Source organism: Eucyclogobius newberryi, unplaced genomic scaffold (assembly GCF_026437365.1).
Source record: "Eucyclogobius newberryi isolate DKJ021-1_F unplaced genomic scaffold, fEucNew1.0.hap1 SCAF_14, whole genome shotgun sequence".
Lineage (NCBI taxonomy): Eukaryota > Metazoa > Chordata > Actinopteri > Gobiiformes > Gobiidae > Eucyclogobius > Eucyclogobius newberryi.
In genome coordinates, this window is record NW_027315768.1 from 31,188,708 (window position 1) to 31,207,612 (window position 18,905).

Genomic DNA, 18,905 nt, shown 5'->3' on the forward strand with positions numbered 1-18,905 from the left:
AATTGCTTTAGAAACAAGAGTGACATAAAGAGTTTATTGAAGTAAAGTTCATACTGTCTCCCACATGAAGCAGGATTAAAAATGTAATGTTTACACAGACTTTTATACTGACGTTTGTTTCTATTTATTTTGTTAAAAAAATTAAATAAAAAAAAACGGAAAAAGACTCAGAAGAAGTACTCAGAACTGACTTTTTATTCTTAATATATCCAATGTACAATAAAGTTAGAACATAAAGTAAAACAGAAAATAAAGGAAATTAAATTAAGATGAAATACAATACATATGTCTACATTACAATTAATTTACAATTAATTTACAAGTTCAACGCAACAACAGATCTTATATTTTACATGACATGTGTTGTTGGGGATGGCACTCCGAACTGAACACCTGCAGGAGGCGATGAAGCGGAAGTGACGGAGAGAAAGTGAGATGCGGAAGAGAGGTGAAGACAGAGCGCTCACTCGTATTAGGACCAGGGACGATCATTTAATACATCCATGATTAGAACAGCAACACAAATACTGCATATAAAAGAATACATGTTTTGTAATGATTTTAGCAAAAATATTTTGACATTATTTTGTGTAAGTCATTGAGTATTAGCATTAAATTAAATTAAAATACACCTGTTTACGTTTAACCAGACAGTGGTTTGTGTGTAAGTGTAAGAGCAAAAAAAAAAATCCTAATGTAATGCTCTGTGGGCAAAGCTGCCTTTCGATCATTATTTATTCATGTGCAAATAATGACTGAACCATACTGAATTTAATACAGTATATTGCTATGATGCTTTGTATTGATGGTATATTATAATAATAGTAATACCGATAATACTATTACTATTATAGTGCCTTATATTTGTATTGTATTTTACGGGCTTGTTAAAGCCTCTCAAAGCGCTACACTGTTGTCATTATACATTTACTCCACACTCGATGGTGGTGAGTCACATCTGTAGCCAAAAATGCCCTGGGACAAACTGGGCTGTTGTGGCAAGGCTGCCAATCTGCGCCATCGGCCCCGCCCAGCACCATTGGCCCCGCCCACTACCACCATTAATCCCTGCTCCCCCATGAACCTCTGGCATTTGGATTGGACGACTCACACTCCAACCACATACCATTAATTTAAATGTATTTATTTATCATTGAAATTAGGTGGTAACATAATACTAATAATACTAATTATAATATTGATAATATTACTATTAATAATAATAATACTGATAATAATAATACAGTGTTTATATTGACCATGTTTTATGTCGCGTGAACAAACACAGCGTGAGTGTCCCTGCCGCACACACGATCTGTGCCCGCGCACAGCTGTTTGAGGATCGATCCTTGAGGAAGTGCGTGAGACGCTCCGCATCCGCCCCGCCGCGGACCAAACCCCAGCCCCGCGTGTGTACACCGACTCTGCCCTCTCCTCTACCCGGGGCACAGGCGCTCGGAGGCGGATCGCTAGCACCAGAGAGCCCCGGGGGAAGTGGAGGGCTTCCCCGGACCCTCCCTGCCTCCGCGCCCGCTGCGAGTGCTGCGCGCGCCGCGGGGAAAATGTGGCTGACTCCGGAGGAAGTTTTGTTGAAAAATGCACTCAAACTTTGGATTACTGAGAAGAGCAATGACTATTTTCTACTGCAGAGAAGACGAGGACATGGGGAATCTACTGGCAAAATTACAGGTACTAATATGTTGTTTTTGGGTTTGCAAAACAGTCTCAAAGTTGGGTCAATTCAAATGGTTAAAGTTCTAACATAAGGTTTTTTCTAGGCTATGGCGAGGGCACGTGTGTTATACAGTAGTTTGATAAGGATTTATGAGTTGTTTTATTAAAAATGACCTGATTAAGATGACATGAAGGAAAGAACTCAACACCTTGTTTTGACCATAAATGTTGTGCAGGAAAAAGTACAAATACCTGCAGTGAAGTAAAAAGTAGCCAAACCACTCTGTCATATGTACTTTTTCTTTTGTACTTTGGCACTTTCCACCACGGATGAATAGAAATGAACTTTGCACGTGTCTGTAAGGGTTGGATAGTTAATTCATTGTTTAAAATATATTGAATAGTTTGAAGATTGCAAAGATAAATAAATGGAAATGGACTATTAGGAGCAGAAAAACAATCAAAGCTGCATCGTTTGTCTGTTTGTCTTTCATAAAATGGACACAAAGTTTGTAGTAAAGTTTAATTGTTTCGAATTTCATATTAATACAATTTCAATCCAAGTTTTGACATGCGTTATAGTTTTTTTTATCAAGTTTTTATTGAATTTTGCAATTCGTCACTGTCAACATCACATTACAAAAAGGCTCAAAAAACACAACAAAAGCACAATTGTATTCTTTTCCAATTTTTCCTCCTCCCTTCCCCCGTGAGTCCCTCACTTCCACCCATATCCATTCCACACACACACACACACACACACACACACACACACACACACATACACACACACACACACATATACACACATATACACACACACACACACATACACATACACACATACACACACACACACACACACACATCAATAGCGGCAGTATAGATAAATGCATGTACGTACCCAGCATGCACTGTTTACGCACATACACAATTACCTATAGTTGATAGACTGAGCTAATTTCCTCCGTCATTGACATCCACAGAAATATCAATATGTACATAAGATTATGTAGTTTCATATAGTTACTGATAGATACTGAGGTTGAATATAGCTCAGTATAAATACATCTATTTATAATAAGATGGCAGGGATACAAATATTAATAAATAAAAATAGATAAATAAATAAGAAAAGAAACAAAGCAAAAGCTGCGTGATAGTTTGTTAAATAGTTTGTTTTGAGGACTTGGCCTGGTTAAAAAATAAATTGCTCAGAAAATGTTTTACTTTGTCGTGAAGTGATGGGCTGTATGACTAAATAATGGTTAATATTATCATTTATTCATTTTGTTTATGTTAGGGGTGTGAATCTTTCGGTGCTTTTCGATACAATTTTCAGTTATTATTATTTTTTTGGATCAGAAATGTTTTTTGATGAGTGGCAAAATGAAGAATCAATGTAAACAAAGAACATTTACGGCGTGGAAATTCTACGGCAAAGAAACGCAGGTAAAATAATATGTTTTAAAACAACAAGGCGTAAAGTTAAAAGAAAGAAAAAGATGCGACGACAATCCGAGTTGGTGAATGTTGTACAGATCATTTGTCTGTTTGTTCATATCAAAATGGACCAAGAGGAATAAAGTTTGAATTAAAATGTGATGGAAACTTTAAAGCTAAAGTACGTCTGGGCAATAGGGTGATAAAAATGTAATCCTGATCTCGTTCTTGTGATTCAGCGACTCTTGAAAGTGCAAAGTGTGTGTAAACGTGAATCGACCGTGAAATTACCGTATTTTCCGCACTATAGGGAGCACTGGATTATAAAAACAGTCAGATTGAATTTTGAAGATATTAATTAATCCATATATAAGGCGTACTGGATTATAAAGCGCACTGTCATTTTTTTTGAGAAAATTAAAGTCTTTTAAGTCCGCCTTATAGTCCAGAAAATACTGTAACCCGAAAAGTGCATAAATATCCCTCGATACTAGGGCTGGGTATTGCCTAGTACCTCACGATACAAATCCCGATACATGTAACTTGACACGATACGCGTCCTGATTCATGGATATCTGTTAAAACCGGTGTTAAACGTTTACTAAAATGATGCTTTGATTAAGTTGGATGACGAGACTCATTAGAATTTCATGTTCACAATGTCTTTAATATGAAAACACAACTGTCCTATGATGAAGTCACATGTTCAGCTCCTCAGATTCAGCCGTGATGCAGCAGGCTTAGTTCAGAAGTGTAGAACTCGAAAATGTTGTTTAAAAGTATCACAATACACATCTCTGTATCGATACACGTATTGCCAAGAAGTCTGTCACGATAGATGGATGGATCATAGATTGAACTAAAAATACTTAATTTTGCATCTGAAATTGTCACCATTATTATTATTATTATTTTTTTAATGATTATATTGTGACCAGAATAATCAAGATTATGGATTAACCGAGTATTCTGGACGCCCTGAAACACAATCTTTTACCAGTTGGAGGTTTGTTTTGTTTAATTTAAAGTGCACAACATGTACATCCTTTTTTAAGATGAACATTTTCACTTCTTCTATGTTGATTATGTCCAAAACCATGAACATAACCTGACCTAAGGCTTTGTTTACATTTACATAAACTTATACATGAATCATAAAAAGATCTGGACGTTTAAAGTCTTTTCTCATGCAGTTGTAAAGAACAGAAGGATATTTTCTTACTGTTATAGCACAGATTTATGGCTAACTTTACTCTAAAACGCTACATTTAACATTTAGCATCTCTAAAAGTTCAGCTAACTCTGCCGTTTAGATGCTCTCCCAGCATTTTCTGAACATAGAATTCTGAAATGTTCATGTATTCCTGTATTTACCTTTATTTTCCTCCCGTTTGATTTGTATATTATGTCGTAAATGCCACGGGAGAACAAAAAACAAACCAGACAAAGCAGATTTTAGTGCTTTATTAAGAAAATTAGAGGTCCAGGGAACGAGGACAGTCGCGTGAATAAAAGTCACATGATTATAGTCAGGAAGCAAAACACGCATGACTTCACTTAACACACAAATCATCTAATTGTATCTTAATTCAATAATAATGTAAACATTTTTCAGCCATACATTTGAACAGAACTAAAACCCTTTTGTGCTGAATCACAAAAATAGCAGAACTAAATACTTATGTACATTAATTTGTATCTATAAGAGGAAGTTACTTATCCAACCATCTACAGGGCAAATATTATTATTTTTGTATTATTATTTATTTTTATGTCTTATTCTTATTTTTTTTAATTATGTAGTTGTACGTCTTCTGTAGTTGTACGTCTTCTGTAGTTGTACGTCTTCTGCGATTGTTCGTCTTCTGCGGTTGTACGTCTTGTGTAGTTGTACCTCTTTTGTAGTTGTACGTCTTTTGTAGCTGTACGTCTTGTGTAGCTGTACGTCTTGTGTAGCTGTACGTCTTGTGTAGTTGTACCTCTTTTGTAGCTGTACGTCTTGTGTAGCTGTACGTCTTGTGTAGTTGTACCTCTTTTGTAGTTGTACGTCTTTTGTAGCTGTACGTCTTGTGTAGCTGTACGTCTTGTGTAGTTGTACGTCTTGTGTAGTTGTACGTCTTGAGTAGCAGTACGTCTTGTGTAGCTGTACGTCTTGTGTAGCTGTACGTCTTGTGTAGCTGTACGTCTTGTGTAGCTGTACGTCTTGTGTAGCTGTACGTCTTGTGTAGTTGTACGTCTTGTGTAGCTGTACGTCTTCTGTGGTTGTACGTCTTCTGTAGTTGTACGTCTTCTGCGGTTGTTCGTCTTCTGCGGTTGTACGTCTTGTGTAGCTGTACGTCTTCTGCGGTTGTACGTCTTCTGCGGTTGTTCGTCTTCTGCGGTTGTACGTCTTGTGTAGCTGTACGTCTTCTGTGGTTGTACGTCTTCTGTAGTTGTACGTCTTCTGCGGTTGTTCGTCTTCTGCGGTTGTACGTCTTGTGTAGCTGTACGTCTTCTGCGGTTGTACGTCTTCTGCGGTTGTTCGTCTTCTGCGGTTGTTCGTCTTCTGCAGTTGTTCGTCTTCTGCAGTTGTTCGTCTTCTGCAGTTGTTCGTCTTCTGCAGTTGTTCGTCTTCTGCAGTTGTTCGTCTTCTGCAGTTGTTCGTCTTCTGCAGTTGTTCGTCTTCTGCGGTTGTTCGTCTTCTGCGGTTGTACGTCTTGTGTAGCTGTACGTCTTGTGTGGTTGTACGTCTTCTGCAGCTGTACTTCTTCTGTAGTTTTTCTTCTTCTGTAGCTGTACGTCTTCTGTAGTTGTACGTCTTCTGTAGTTGTACGTCTTCTGTAGTTGTACGTCTTCTGCGATTGTTCGTCTTCTGCGGTTGTACGTCTTGTGTAGTTGTACGTCTTCTGCGATTGTTCGTCTTCTGCGGTTGTACGTCTTGTGTAGTTGTACGTCTTGTGTAGTTGTACGTCTTGTGTAGTTGTACGTCTTGTGTAGCTGTACGTCTTGTGTAGTTGTACGTCTTGTGTGGTTGTACGTCTTGTGTAGCTGTACGTCTTGTGTAGCTGTACGTCTTGTGTAGCTGTACGTCTTGTGTAGTTGTACGTCTTGTGTAGTTGTACGTCTTGTGTAGCTGTACGTCTTGTGTAGCTGTACGTCTTGTGTAGCTGTACGTCTTGTGTAGCTGTACGTCTTGTGTGGTTGTACGTCTTCTGTAGTTGTTCGTCTTCTGCGATTGTTCGTCTTCTGCGATTGTTCGTCTTCTGCGGTTGTACGTCTTGTGTAGCTGTACGTCTTGTGTGGTTGTACGTCTTCTGCAGCTGTACTTCTTCTGTAGTTTTTCTTCTTCTGTAGCTGTACGTCTTCTGTAGTTGTACGTCTTGTGTAGCTGTACGTCTTGTGTAGCTGTACGTCTTGTGTAGCTGTACGTCTTGTGTAGCTGTACGTCTTGTGTAGCTGTACGTCTTGTGTGGTTGTACGTCTTCTGCAGCTGTATTTCTTCTGTAGTTTTTCTTCTTCTGTAGTTGTACGTCTTCTGTAGTAGTACGTCTTCTGTAGTAGTACAACTTCAAAGTATGTGTTTTACGCCATACTGTAAAAAAAACGAAGGAGAGCGAGAACGAAAGGGGGAAAGAACGGGAGAAAGAGCAATCTGTCATCTGTTGAACGATAAGTTGATTCAGTAATGATCAAGACCGGCCTGTTGTTTCATATATTCCATGGACACAAAATGCTAAAAAAATCATATTCAAATTCCTAATCTATTTCCTATTTACATGAAATCTGTTGGTCTTGTGAGGGTTATTTCCGTCCTGAGCGACCACAGGCTCGTCTCAGCTGCTGTCTCACATTGTTCTTCTGCTTCCTCCGTCCTGTTTCCGCTCCGTGTTTTCTGAATTAACAAACACAGATATCGCCGGCGGTCGTGATTATTCTCCGTTAGCGTCGAGCAAAGTCGCGCTAATGCGGAAAAAAAGCGGCGCGATTTAAAAAGAAAAGAAAAGGCTGTTTATTTCTCTGACAGTAATGATGTATTGACATTGGGGCTGTAGGACTTTAGTCGATTTTGTCATTGTTTTGTTTAGTTTACCGTATTTTTCGGACTATTTTTCATAGGTTTTTTTTGGCCGTGGTGCGACTTATACTTATATACTTATACTCCGGAGTGACTTATATGTGATATTATTTGTTATTGTTACACTTACAACCTTATTTCATACTCCATTGCAACTTATATATGTTTTTTTCTTCTCTATTATGCATTTTTTTGGGTGGTGCGACTTATACTCAGGTGCGACTTATAGTCCAGAAAATATGGTATTTAAATTTTAAGCATTTATGCGGGACGACAGCAGAAAAGTGAAGGTGTGGAGTGAGTTTAGCTGAAGATTTGGTAGTTTAATGTCCTTTTTTATTAACTTCTTTACATAACAATACTGTTTCTGAGGACTTTTTCTGTGTAAATAGTCCTTTTCTGTTGTCTTGTGAGAGCAGTTTCGATACGTGATTAAATGTCGTTACCTGGAAAACCCGAGCATTAAAACAAGAGCCGTTTCACTTCTTGTAAAAGTTTAAAAGAGGGAACTTCCTGGTTGTTTTCTTGCCGTTGCCATGGCGTCACAGGTGAAGGGTCAAGTCGGACTGTCAGTGTTGAACATTGAATATTAACTGACTGTACGAGACACTTTGAACACGGGCCGAGGGGAGAGTTTGAAGAGACGTTTGTTTGTGCTAAAAGCGGAGTCTCCTCATTCCACTCAAGGTTTATCAAATATTTAATCTGCTTCACTTCTGCTTTCAGGCTCTTCTGTGTGTGGAAAGTGTTGTGATAAGGATCTGTGATTTAAAAGTGCATACACAACACAGCACAAGCTAAACAATAGAGCTGTGGCGGTTTTAAAAGCTCAGAAAACGATTAAAATCATATAGACAGAACGAAGATCGACCATTATGTTTTTTTTTTCATGACCGATATGGATGAATATGGCCAAATTTGAGACATTTTATGGTTTGTGATGACTATAAACTCCATTACGTTACTACAGGGCACTTCTCCAAAAATGTACTAAATAAAAACATTCCTACAGCGATGATTCTTATACATCTACTGCAATACTCACTAAAAGAGTCACTTTTTGTAGTGTTTTCTCATTGCGCTCAAGTTAATTCTGCTCGAAAGTGTTCAAATAAAGCAACATGTATCCATTCTAATCAGAGTTTTTGGTAACAAACTAAATATCGGCTGTCTAAAAAGTGCAAAATATTGGTGTATTTTATAATATACTACAGAAAAGTACTTCTTTATGAGTGAAAAAGCATGTTAAAGTGTCCAGAAACTCACTCCACTTTCCTCCGTTCTGCTATGGTCCATACAAACCTCATGGAAACAATTAGTCAACCAGTAAAAACTAAAGGCCGGAACACACAACAGGAATATAAATATTTTTTTGGGAGCAGTAGCGACGGTGCCGTTACTATTTAGCTCTGGAAGTTGCTGTTTTACTTTGGATGTCACGATTATTGTGAGAATAAACCATGCGATTTAACAATTACTCGTGATTATGAGCAACTGTGAAGCTGTGAGGTTTTCTACAAGAGTATTTGTTTTTTTATTATTATTATGTCTGTGCCTAATCTGCTTCTGTGCCTAATCTGTGTTGCAACAGTGGAATTTCCCCACTGTGGGACAGATAAAGGTGATCTTATCTCATTTCATCTTATCTTCTACAAACACGATGTTTACAGAACCCTGACATATTGATACTGCTGACACACTGCCAGAAATGTCCTCAAAAATATGTCTTAATAGTATTTTTAACCTTTCTCTTGTTATAAAACCCTTGGTACCTTTGTGGTTTAAACTTTGATATTGTGACATTCCTCGTCTCTAAAACTGATATCGTACTTTTATTGTGTCTTCTATGTATTTATTTATTTATTTTGATCATTCAAGAACTGATGCCTCGTTGATAATCCTGCATAAGTACACACTACTGCTGCACGATATTGTAAATTATTGCAATGTGCGTATGTTAAGTACTGCGATGTCAAAATGAGTGCAATATTTGAATATACATAACTTATGAACCATAATTAAATTTATGTTCAAATAAACGTGTTCAAACCGTAATGTACTGGTCAAACTTGAGTAAAAACCAAGACTAAATCGAGGCAAATTTAGACTGTGGAAGTGGAAAATCGTGAATAAAATCTGCCTTTTTCAAACTAATAAACGGTACCGTATTTTTCGCACTATAAGGCGCACTTGGATTATAAAGCGCACTGTCAATGAATGGTCTATTTTCAACAATTTTTCATATACAAGTGAAACAAAACGTGTACCTCACAAAATTGCTTCGAGCTCAGTAAACACAACCAGAATTAATCCATATATAAGGCGCACTGTATTATAAGGGTCGTTTTTTGAGAAAATGAAAGGCTTTTAAGTGCTCCTTTATAGTGCGGAGAATACGGTACATTTCTGTCAGACCTTGGTGTTATTGCGAGAGATTTAATTTGTTGCACTGTCGTTTACTGCATTAGCCAATATCGATATCTACGGTATACTTTTGAGCAAAACCGGGCTGTAAAACCCTGAGCTTTACGTCGTTAAACTCCCGTAAAAAGCCCGAACTTGAGACTTTTTACACGCTTCTGCTCCTTTTGTTTGTAAATGTCAACGCCGTCTTTGTGTCCGTGAAGTGTTCAACCGTCCGGCGACAAAACCCGTCGACTTCCACAGATCCATGTGTCTCGCTCTCTGCTTCGCTGCTTCACTCCTTTGTTTTTTGCTGACACATATTTGTGTTCACGTTGCCAGGTTTCGGGCGCTTTCGCTCGCCTTGGACTTTACGAGGTCTAAACTCTTGGCCCGAGTCCAGTTCCTCTGTCAGACTCTTTATCAGACGGTGGAGGTCGGGTACAGTTCGCCGGGGCACGTGGGAAATGCCTGTGCTGTACAAGCGACTGCAGATCGGACGATATGATAAGATTAGGTCATGTTTCAGTCTTTTTCTTTGATCATTGTTTAGTCTTGGTTAAATCTGGATCAATCTGCAGTGAATTTTGGTTTGAGCACAAAGGATCAATGTTTTTGTCATAGTTTTGGCCGGGGTGCGACTTATACTTATATTTATACTTATATACTTATAAGTGATATTATTTGTTATTTTCACACTTGCAACTGCATTTCATACTTTTTTTCTTCTCTATTATGCATTTTTGGCTGGTGCGACTTATACTCCAGTGCGACTTATAGTCCGGAAAATACGGGTAGGTAGTTTAAATTTATGATGTGATTTTAGCGGTAGTGGGCCGCGTGCACAGCAGCATTCGGCTAAGCTATCTCGCAGCTAATGCTAACTTTTATTCAAATATAAAACATAAACTAACCAACCAGCTACATTTTAAAGTACAGATTAGGTTGTGGTTAGAACGGTTGTTTTTGTGTGAAGGTTTTTTGTACGTTTGTGTCTCAACGCTAACGCTAATTCCAATGTTGAGGCATAAAAATAAAACACATTCAAATAATAAATAGGACCCTTTTATAAACACACAAGTGTCCTTTGTAGTATAGGCCCTTTTCATGACAGGCCCAGCTAGTTCCGGCGCTGTAAAAGTCTGTACCGTATGTTCCGGAGTATAAGTCGCACCAGCCAAAAATGCATAATAGAGAAGAAATAAACATATATAAGTTGCACTGGAGTATGAAATGCAGTTGCAAGTGTGAAAATAACAAACAATATCACATATAAGTTGCTCTGGAGTATAAGTATAAATATAAGTCGCACCCCGGCCAAAACTATGAAAAAAGGTGCAACTTATAGTCCTGAAAATACGGTATCTTCGCTTCTCGTTCCATCATTCTCTGTAGGAATCAGCCGAGTCTTGTTGAAATACATATCTTTTCTAACGTTTAGTGACGCTGACAGTGGAAACGGTTTGATCTTGGAAGTGAAAACCTGTTCTGCTGTAACTAACGAGACTCTGATCCTGACACATTCCCCTAAAAAGAAAGCGTAAAGGAAATGCTTCTAATTAGACTCGGCCAAAGAGTGTTTAGTCGGTGCGTGTCGTTTCGGCTTAGTCAGTTGGGCTTTTCGCCAGGTATGGATTTAATTAGACAGCTGTTTAGTTAGTTTTCTCCCATTTTGCCATGATGGAAATGGATAATGCTTTTGCTAAACAGTTGCACCAACATTGTATCTGTGTTAAATATGACTTTAAGAACCTTTTTTTAAGATGGGCCGATCACAACTTTCATTTCGATTATGATCAAAACAAATTAAATGGCTTTAAGTATTAATATGTCCCATGTTTAGAGGTGAAAACATTGAAAATCTCTCGTTTTAGATTAGTAATAACACAGATTATGGCCCCTCCACTGCAGACTCGACTCGTGGTGTTTCATTTGTTCAGGTAAAACTAAAAAGATGTGTTTTCAAGTACGTTTTGCCCTTTTGCTCCTCAGATTTGGGATCAGAGTCATCCTTTTAGTCACTATCACTCTTATTAATCAAGGCAATAGTTTAAAAAACGCGAGGTAAGACTTTGCTTGAACAAGTTAATCGATTTAAACTAAGGCTGGGCAATTAATCGAAAGATCATGTGAAATCGTCAATTAATCTGGGTGTGTTTTTGAATCGAAATGTTCGCAAAACAGCAAAAAAATGTGGTTTTGACAAATAAATGTGAATATTATTTGTGTTATATGGCATGGATTAAACGTATGTGTAGTTTATGTTCGTGAAATCAGTCATTTTTCCATCAATACGAGAAAGAAAGTCATGATTATCTTTTCCCCCCCATAACGCCCAGCCCTACGATTAATCGCAACTAACTGATTATTGAAATAGTCGACTGATTTCGTAATGGAATCATCGTTTTCTGTGCTACGCGTAGAATCTGAGAATAATTAACCGAAATGACGCTGGAAAAGTGTGAAATGTGTGTGTTTTGTAAATGCGCTCTATGTACGGCGTCTCTGGAGCTTCAACACGGGCCTTTCGCCATCCAAACATCGAATGGATTAATCATAAAAGATTATTGTCAGATGAATCGATGATCAAAATAATTGCCAGTTTCAGGCCTAAAATCCCTGGAGAGCCTCAGCCCCTCTTTGCTTCACGATTTGTTGTTTTTGTCCATTTGTTTTCACGATACATTTAAATTGAGAGGAGAATTGACCAAAAAGACAAACTATTCGCAACATGCTGTTTATAGATATTTTGTTGTTTGTGAAAGAAACTTGTTACCTCAGAAATGTGCGATTTCAACAAACGTGCACAAGAGCTGACGAATAATCCTAAAGCCTGATTGTCATTCTTCTTTATTTTTTCTTTAACTCGTTGCTGAACATCGGAGCGAGTACAGTATTCTTCGATTAAGATCTCGGGACATTCTTATTTTGGAGTCATTTTATATTTGTGTTTTTATGTATTTGTTCATTTTATTGATTGCTTTATTGGATGTTTTATTTGCATTTTATCAGGGTATTATGTGTTTCTTTGTTTTATTTTGTATTTGACAAGTTACCAATGAAAAAGGAAAGGTACTCTCGTTTGGTTTTTCCCTGTATGTATAAATAAAATAAATAAAATAAATAAAATAAATAAAATAAATTAAATAAAATAAATAAAATAAATAAAATAAATAAAATAAATAAAATAAATAAAATAAATAAAATAAATAAAATACTTTAATACTTTAATACTTTAATACTTTAATACATTAATACTTTAATACATTAATACTTTAATACATTAATACATTAATACATTAATACATTAAATAAAATAAATCTAAAAATATAAATTTAAAAAATATAAATTTAAAAATAAATTAAATCTTGCAGCCCTTCCACAAAGACCATCTATTTTCAGATTTATATCAGGATCTTGGTAAATGGAGCTATAAACTAAAGGATTAAACTACACATTTAAGGCTATTTCTTCCTGACTAAAAACACACACTTAACTTCCCTGTCGGTGTTTTCTCCTCTCGCTGGAGCAGATAATGACATGCTTTGGACCACACACTAATGGCCCCTGGATCGGCCCCTCTCTGCCCTCTTCTCTCCCGGTTGTGACTTGTCCTCGTTTGTCAGACAGTGGAGTTGTTTTGTCTTTGCCGTTGTGTCTGAATAACGCACTCACAGATGTCGCTGCGCTCGTCTGCAACACGATCAGACATGTTTCTGGTCGTGCATATGTCAAACATCGTCCCTTTTTTACAGGTTTTTCCGCGCTGGTTTTAGTCGTCAGGAGCTGATTTCAGAACATAAACAACCTTTTTAAAAATGTGTGAATGTTACAATTAAAATCATCAGTTAATCGATATCTGATCAAATTTGAATATGACTGAGTATATATCGTTTATAGTTAAAAACAAAATGCTGCAAAAAGAACTGATTAATAACTTTCAAATAAAGTGATGTCTGCACTTTTGTGATTCATTTCACATTTAACCACTACTTAAATTACACAATATCGTTCGACTATCATTATCGGGATACGCCCAAAAATATTGAAATGTTGTGTTGTTTTTAAATATTAAGCATCAGACATTTTAATATAACATTTAGTGGGATAATTATTGTGAGAAGAATGTGCCATGTTACAATTATTGACATGATCCAACTTTCTGAATGATAAAGTTACTGTGACGTAAACAGACGTGAGATAGAATAGCCCAAAAGATTTATGACCATATTATGACCTGATTTGATCGCAAATGTAGGGATGTCAAGATTATTCAGTCAACCGATAATCGTGATTATTCAGGTCACAATATATAAGAGCTAAAAATGTATATAAGAGCTAAAAAATAATAATCATGATTAATTTAAACACAAACATTTTTTAAAACGCATTTTCTTGGACTAAAGTACAATACGTTTTTCCCATTAACAATTTTTTCACTTTTTTTTTTCCCCACCAAAGTTGGATTTTGTAACGCTGGCCACAAATGTGAGGAATAGTAATGAAGGAAAATGATATATTTGTACAGTTGTTTGGTCACGATCTTAGAACGATCGATCGTTAATAACCGTTAAATCATTCTGTTTTTTTCTCACAATAACCGTAACACTAAAGCGTTATATCATGACATCCCTAATCTTAACAAATAATTAAGAAAATCCTACATTTAAACTCGGATACAGATGTTGTATTAATCGTAAGGATACATTTACTCTGAACTTTAAAAACACTACAGATTTGCACTAACACATTGATAAACCTTTTGGTGCTGTCTCTGCAGGTCTGCTGGTCGGAGCCTTGGACACGGTGCTGGACTCAAACGCCAGAGTGGCCCCGTTCAGGATCCTGCTGCAGATCCCCGGCTCTCAGATCAGCTGGGTCATAGCGAGCGGTGAGAAGACCTCCACCAACGACGCTGTTTAAGATCTTCTGCGCTTTTAAACGAGTCGTATCACGCAAAAAAAAAAACGACTTTAAGAGCACGTGGCAGTAGCGTTCCCGTCTCATTTTCCCTCTCAAGGTCTTACGAGTCCGAACGGCTCGGATCTGAGCGGTTTAATGCAGTTTATACCACGGCCACGAACTGAAACGCTTCACCTGTGAATCTGAAAAGCCTCTTCACCGTCTGTAAATGTCTAAAATGTTAATTATTTTGGTTTTCTCTTTTTTTTTTTTGACTCTCATGCTTCGCTCTAGGGCTGTTATCCTTTAGTCGTTTGGTCAATTAATTGGTTTTGATGTTGTTTCTTAGTCGATAAATAATTTTGTTTAGACTGCAAGGATTTCTATGGGACAACAGCAAAAAGGAGAAGATTTGGAGTGAGTTAGCGCAAGATCTTTGAGTTAATTGTGAGTTTAATCAAACTTTAACTTTATACATATGATGTATAACACAGAAATACACCGTTTACTCTTACTTTTGTGTATAAATATGCGCAGTTGTAGTCATTTTAGTGCATATTGTGCGTTAGATACATGGAAATACTTGATACATTTTTAACGGTTTGGCCACACCCCCTTTTGCCGGACTAATCGGTCGACGGGCCGCGCCTTTAGTCGACCAAGAACGTCTTTGGTCGACCACAGTTCTTCGCTCTGTACCCGTCTCGGTGTCGTGAGATCGATTTAAGAGTTTAGATGGTTTGCTCGATGTCTCGTCACACTCTCCACCCTCATTGTACACTATAATACTATTACCCTCCTGTCCACTAAAACATCTCATTCCAAGTGCCAAAGTTAGTGATGTTTTTCTTTGTAGAACGGTTTATGTTGGTGGAATACTTCTCGGGCTTGGCAGATGGATTATGACCGTTTCAAGGTTTTGTGTCGTGTCTGTGAAATTGACGGTGTGTTTGTTTGTTTGTTTGTTTGTTTGTGTGTTTGTGTGTTTGCGTTTGTGTGTTTGTGGCGACCAGGAGCGGCCATCGAGGAGGTGAGTCAACACTGGGACTGGCTCGCGCGAAACCTGCTGCGCTCGCTCTCCGTGTTTGAGAACAAGGACGACCTCGCCAGCTTCGTCAAAGGAAAAGTCAAGGTACAAACCGCGTCGTGGGTTTTTGACGTTTGCCGAATGTCTCTGCCCTCGCTTCCTTTTTGCACGCTACAGCTGTCGAGTCTGATAAAGCCTTTTGGCCCAGAAAAATGTGTTACAAGAATTCCCACAGTGGCTTTGTGTCCAAGTTTTCATTCAGATTAACTGAGTATCTTTAACACAAGTAAAAACAAGTATACTTCTTGTGTCAAGAAAGGCACTGTACTTTATTATTTGTTGTCCTGAATCATATGTGTCTAAAGAAAATGGGTTAGGGTTAAAAAACAAAACAAAAAAAAACCATCTAAGCTGAAATATTCCCCTTTTTAATTACAAGTAGGGCTGCAACTAGCAATTAAATGGTAAATGGTCACATTTATATAGCGCTTTTCTACCGTCAAGGTACTCAAAGCGCTTTACATCAAGGAACCAGTCACCCATTCACACCCGAGATGTACGCAGACACTGGGGGGCGAGTTGGGTTAAGTGTCTTGCCCAAGGACACAACGGCAGTATTCACATGAGGCAGCTGCGATCGCACCGCCAACCTGCGGGCCAGTGGATCTGACCGCTTTGACCGAGCGGGGAGTCGAATCGCCGACCTTTGGATCAGTCTTGCGATTATTCTTTCGATTAATCAATTAGAATACAAAACAGCTGTACATATATGACGTCTATATTTACAGACAAAATAGTTTTTTGATGAGAAACTGTTTCCTGTTCCGTCAGAATCGTACAACCTTTTCTCTCGGCACGTGGCATGTTTCGGAGTCCCGTGTGTAGCCCAGATAACGAGTATCTGTGATTAACCGGTTTCAGTGCGTGATAGAAAGTAGAACCCCGGCGTAATAACCTGTGTCCCGTGCAGGGTCTGATCGCGGAGGAGGTGCGGGGCCGTCAGGCGGCTCTGGAGGACGACCCCGAGCGCTTCAGGGAGGCTCAGCTGAAGTTCGAGCGACACTTTGGGCTCCCGTCGTCGGAGAAGCTGGTGACGTACTTCTCCTGCTGCTGCTGGAAAGGCCGCGTGCCCAGGCAGGGCTTCCTCTACCTCAGCACCAACCACGTGTCCTTCTACTCCTTCCTGCTCGGGAAAGAAGGTCTGTACCACCCGATGGCCAGGGTTTGTAATGAAAATGAGCCGGGATTTACACCTAGAGATACAGCGACGTGGAAAGTAAGCCCCAGCTGTGTGTGTCCAGACTGTTTTATATTGTATAAATATGAAACACTGGTCAGATGAAGGTCTTCCTGGAGGTCCTGGATGTGATGCACGTTGTTTACGCGGCCGTCGTGTTTTTGGATGACTTATTTTGAAAGGGTGTCGGCACTTTGTTTTGACCCTGCGCCTCTTTCCTGTGTTTCCTGCTGAAAAGTCTGGACGCGTTCTATTGTCTGTTGAGCGGGACGTAGTGTAATTACACACGTCCTGCTCTGGTGTAAATTGGAGGTGACGGTTACCTGGTCTTATCCATATTACACCAAGCTGTTTCTCATGTTTTTAGTAAATTGTATAGAAAAACTCTTTGTAACTGTGATGGAAACGGTGTTCTTCTGGATTGTCTCCTCTTAGTGAAGTTCGTGATCCCGTGGGCGGAGGTGGTACGTCTGGAGCGCGTCTCCTCCGGCCTGATGCACGACGCCGTTCGGCTCGTGACGCGGCAGAAGATCCGAGAGTTCTCCATGTTCCTGAACCGGGACGAGGCGTTCACGGTCATCGCTCAGATGTGCGACATCACCCTCCGCAGGCTGCTGGACAGCGAGGGTTTGGAGCTGGACAGGCAGCTGCTGCAGCCCGGACACATTAGCAAGAGGCAAGAGAGAGGTTTATTAATCCACTCTGATATAAGCCACTGTTCTATTTTAGACCACTCGCATCAACAGGGCGGGAGCAAGTTCACTAATATGCACTAATGTACACTAATGTACACTAATAATACACTAATATGCACTAATGTACACTAATATTACACTAATATGCACTAATGTACACTAATATTACACTAATATGCACTAATGTACACTAATATGCACTAATGTACACTAATATGCACTAATGTACACTAATGTACACTAATATGCACTAATGTACACTAATATGCACTAATGTACACTAATGTACACTAATATTACACTAATATGCACTAATGTACACTAATATTACACTAATATGCACTAATGTACACTAATATGCACTAATGTACACTAATATGCACTAATGTACACTAATGTACACTAATATGCACTAATGTACACTAATATGCACTAATGTACACTAATATTACACTAATATGCACTAATGTAAGGCAAGGCAAGGCAAGTTTATTTGTAGAGCACATTTCATACACAAGGCAATTCAAAGTGCTTCACACAGCAGGAAAAATGCATTCAAATCACAAAGAAATTACAGAAATACAATAAAATTAACTAAATTAAAAATTATCAATCCAACTGATTTTCTAAACTAATAAAATCACAAACAAAAGAGAAGAGTGCAAAGATAAAAATTAACTACAATAAAATTAACTAAATTAAAAATTATCAATCCAACTGATTTTCTAAACTAATAAAATCACAAACAAAAGAGAAGAGTGCAAAGAAAAAATCCTTTCAGTCATATGCGCAGCTAAACAAAATTTGAACATTGTCAGAGTAGAAGCCTGTCTCACATCTTCAGGAAGACTGTTCCAGATTTTAGCTGCATAAAACTGAAACGCAGATTCCCCATGTTTTGTCCTGACTCTGGGCACCAGCAGGAGGCCGGTCCCTGAGGTCCTCAGAGTCCGAGATGGTTCATATGGCACTAACATATCCAAGATGTACTTTGGTGCTAGGCCACGGAGAGACTTGTACACAAGCAGAGCTGCTTTAAAGTCTATTCTCTGAGGAGCCAGTGCAGAGACCTGAGAACAGGACTAATGTGCTCATACTTCCTGGTTCTGGTCAGGACCCGAGCAGCAGCGTTCTGGATGTACTGCAGCTGTTTTACAGCTCGTTTGGAGAGACCAGTGAGCAGGCCGTTACAGTAGTCTAATCTACTGGAGACAACGCGTGGATAAGTCTCTCTAAATCTGGTTTTGACAGTATATTTTTTTATTTTGGCAATGTTTTTTAGATGGTAAAAAGCTGCTGATGTTATTGATTTGACGTGGCTATTAAAGTTCAAGTCTGAGTCCATTATTACCCCCAGATTTCTAATTTGGTTTGTAGGTTTTAGAGCGAGACTCTGGAGGTGACCGCTAACACTTTCTCTTTGTTTCTGTGGGCCAAAAACGATTGTTTCAGTCTTGTCTGAGTTCAGC

The 18,905-nt window shown here is 38.5% G+C and overlaps 1 protein-coding gene across 1 annotated transcript in view; it reads left to right on the forward strand.

Moving 5' to 3' along the window:
- Positions 1-1,311: 1,311 nt before the first annotated feature.
- Positions 1,312-18,905, forward strand: part of LOC140359098 (TBC1 domain family member 8) — a 50,917-nt gene continuing 33,323 nt past the window's right edge. Inside the window, exons 1-5 of the mRNA XM_072443970.1 lie at positions 1,312-1,689; positions 14,356-14,466; positions 15,491-15,609; positions 16,475-16,703; positions 17,177-17,428. Coding sequence (XP_072300071.1) covers positions 1,563-1,689; positions 14,356-14,466; positions 15,491-15,609; positions 16,475-16,703; positions 17,177-17,428 — 838 coding nt within the window. The 5' untranslated portion in view covers positions 1,312-1,562. The remainder of the gene's footprint in view (positions 1,690-14,355; positions 14,467-15,490; positions 15,610-16,474; positions 16,704-17,176; positions 17,429-18,905) is intronic.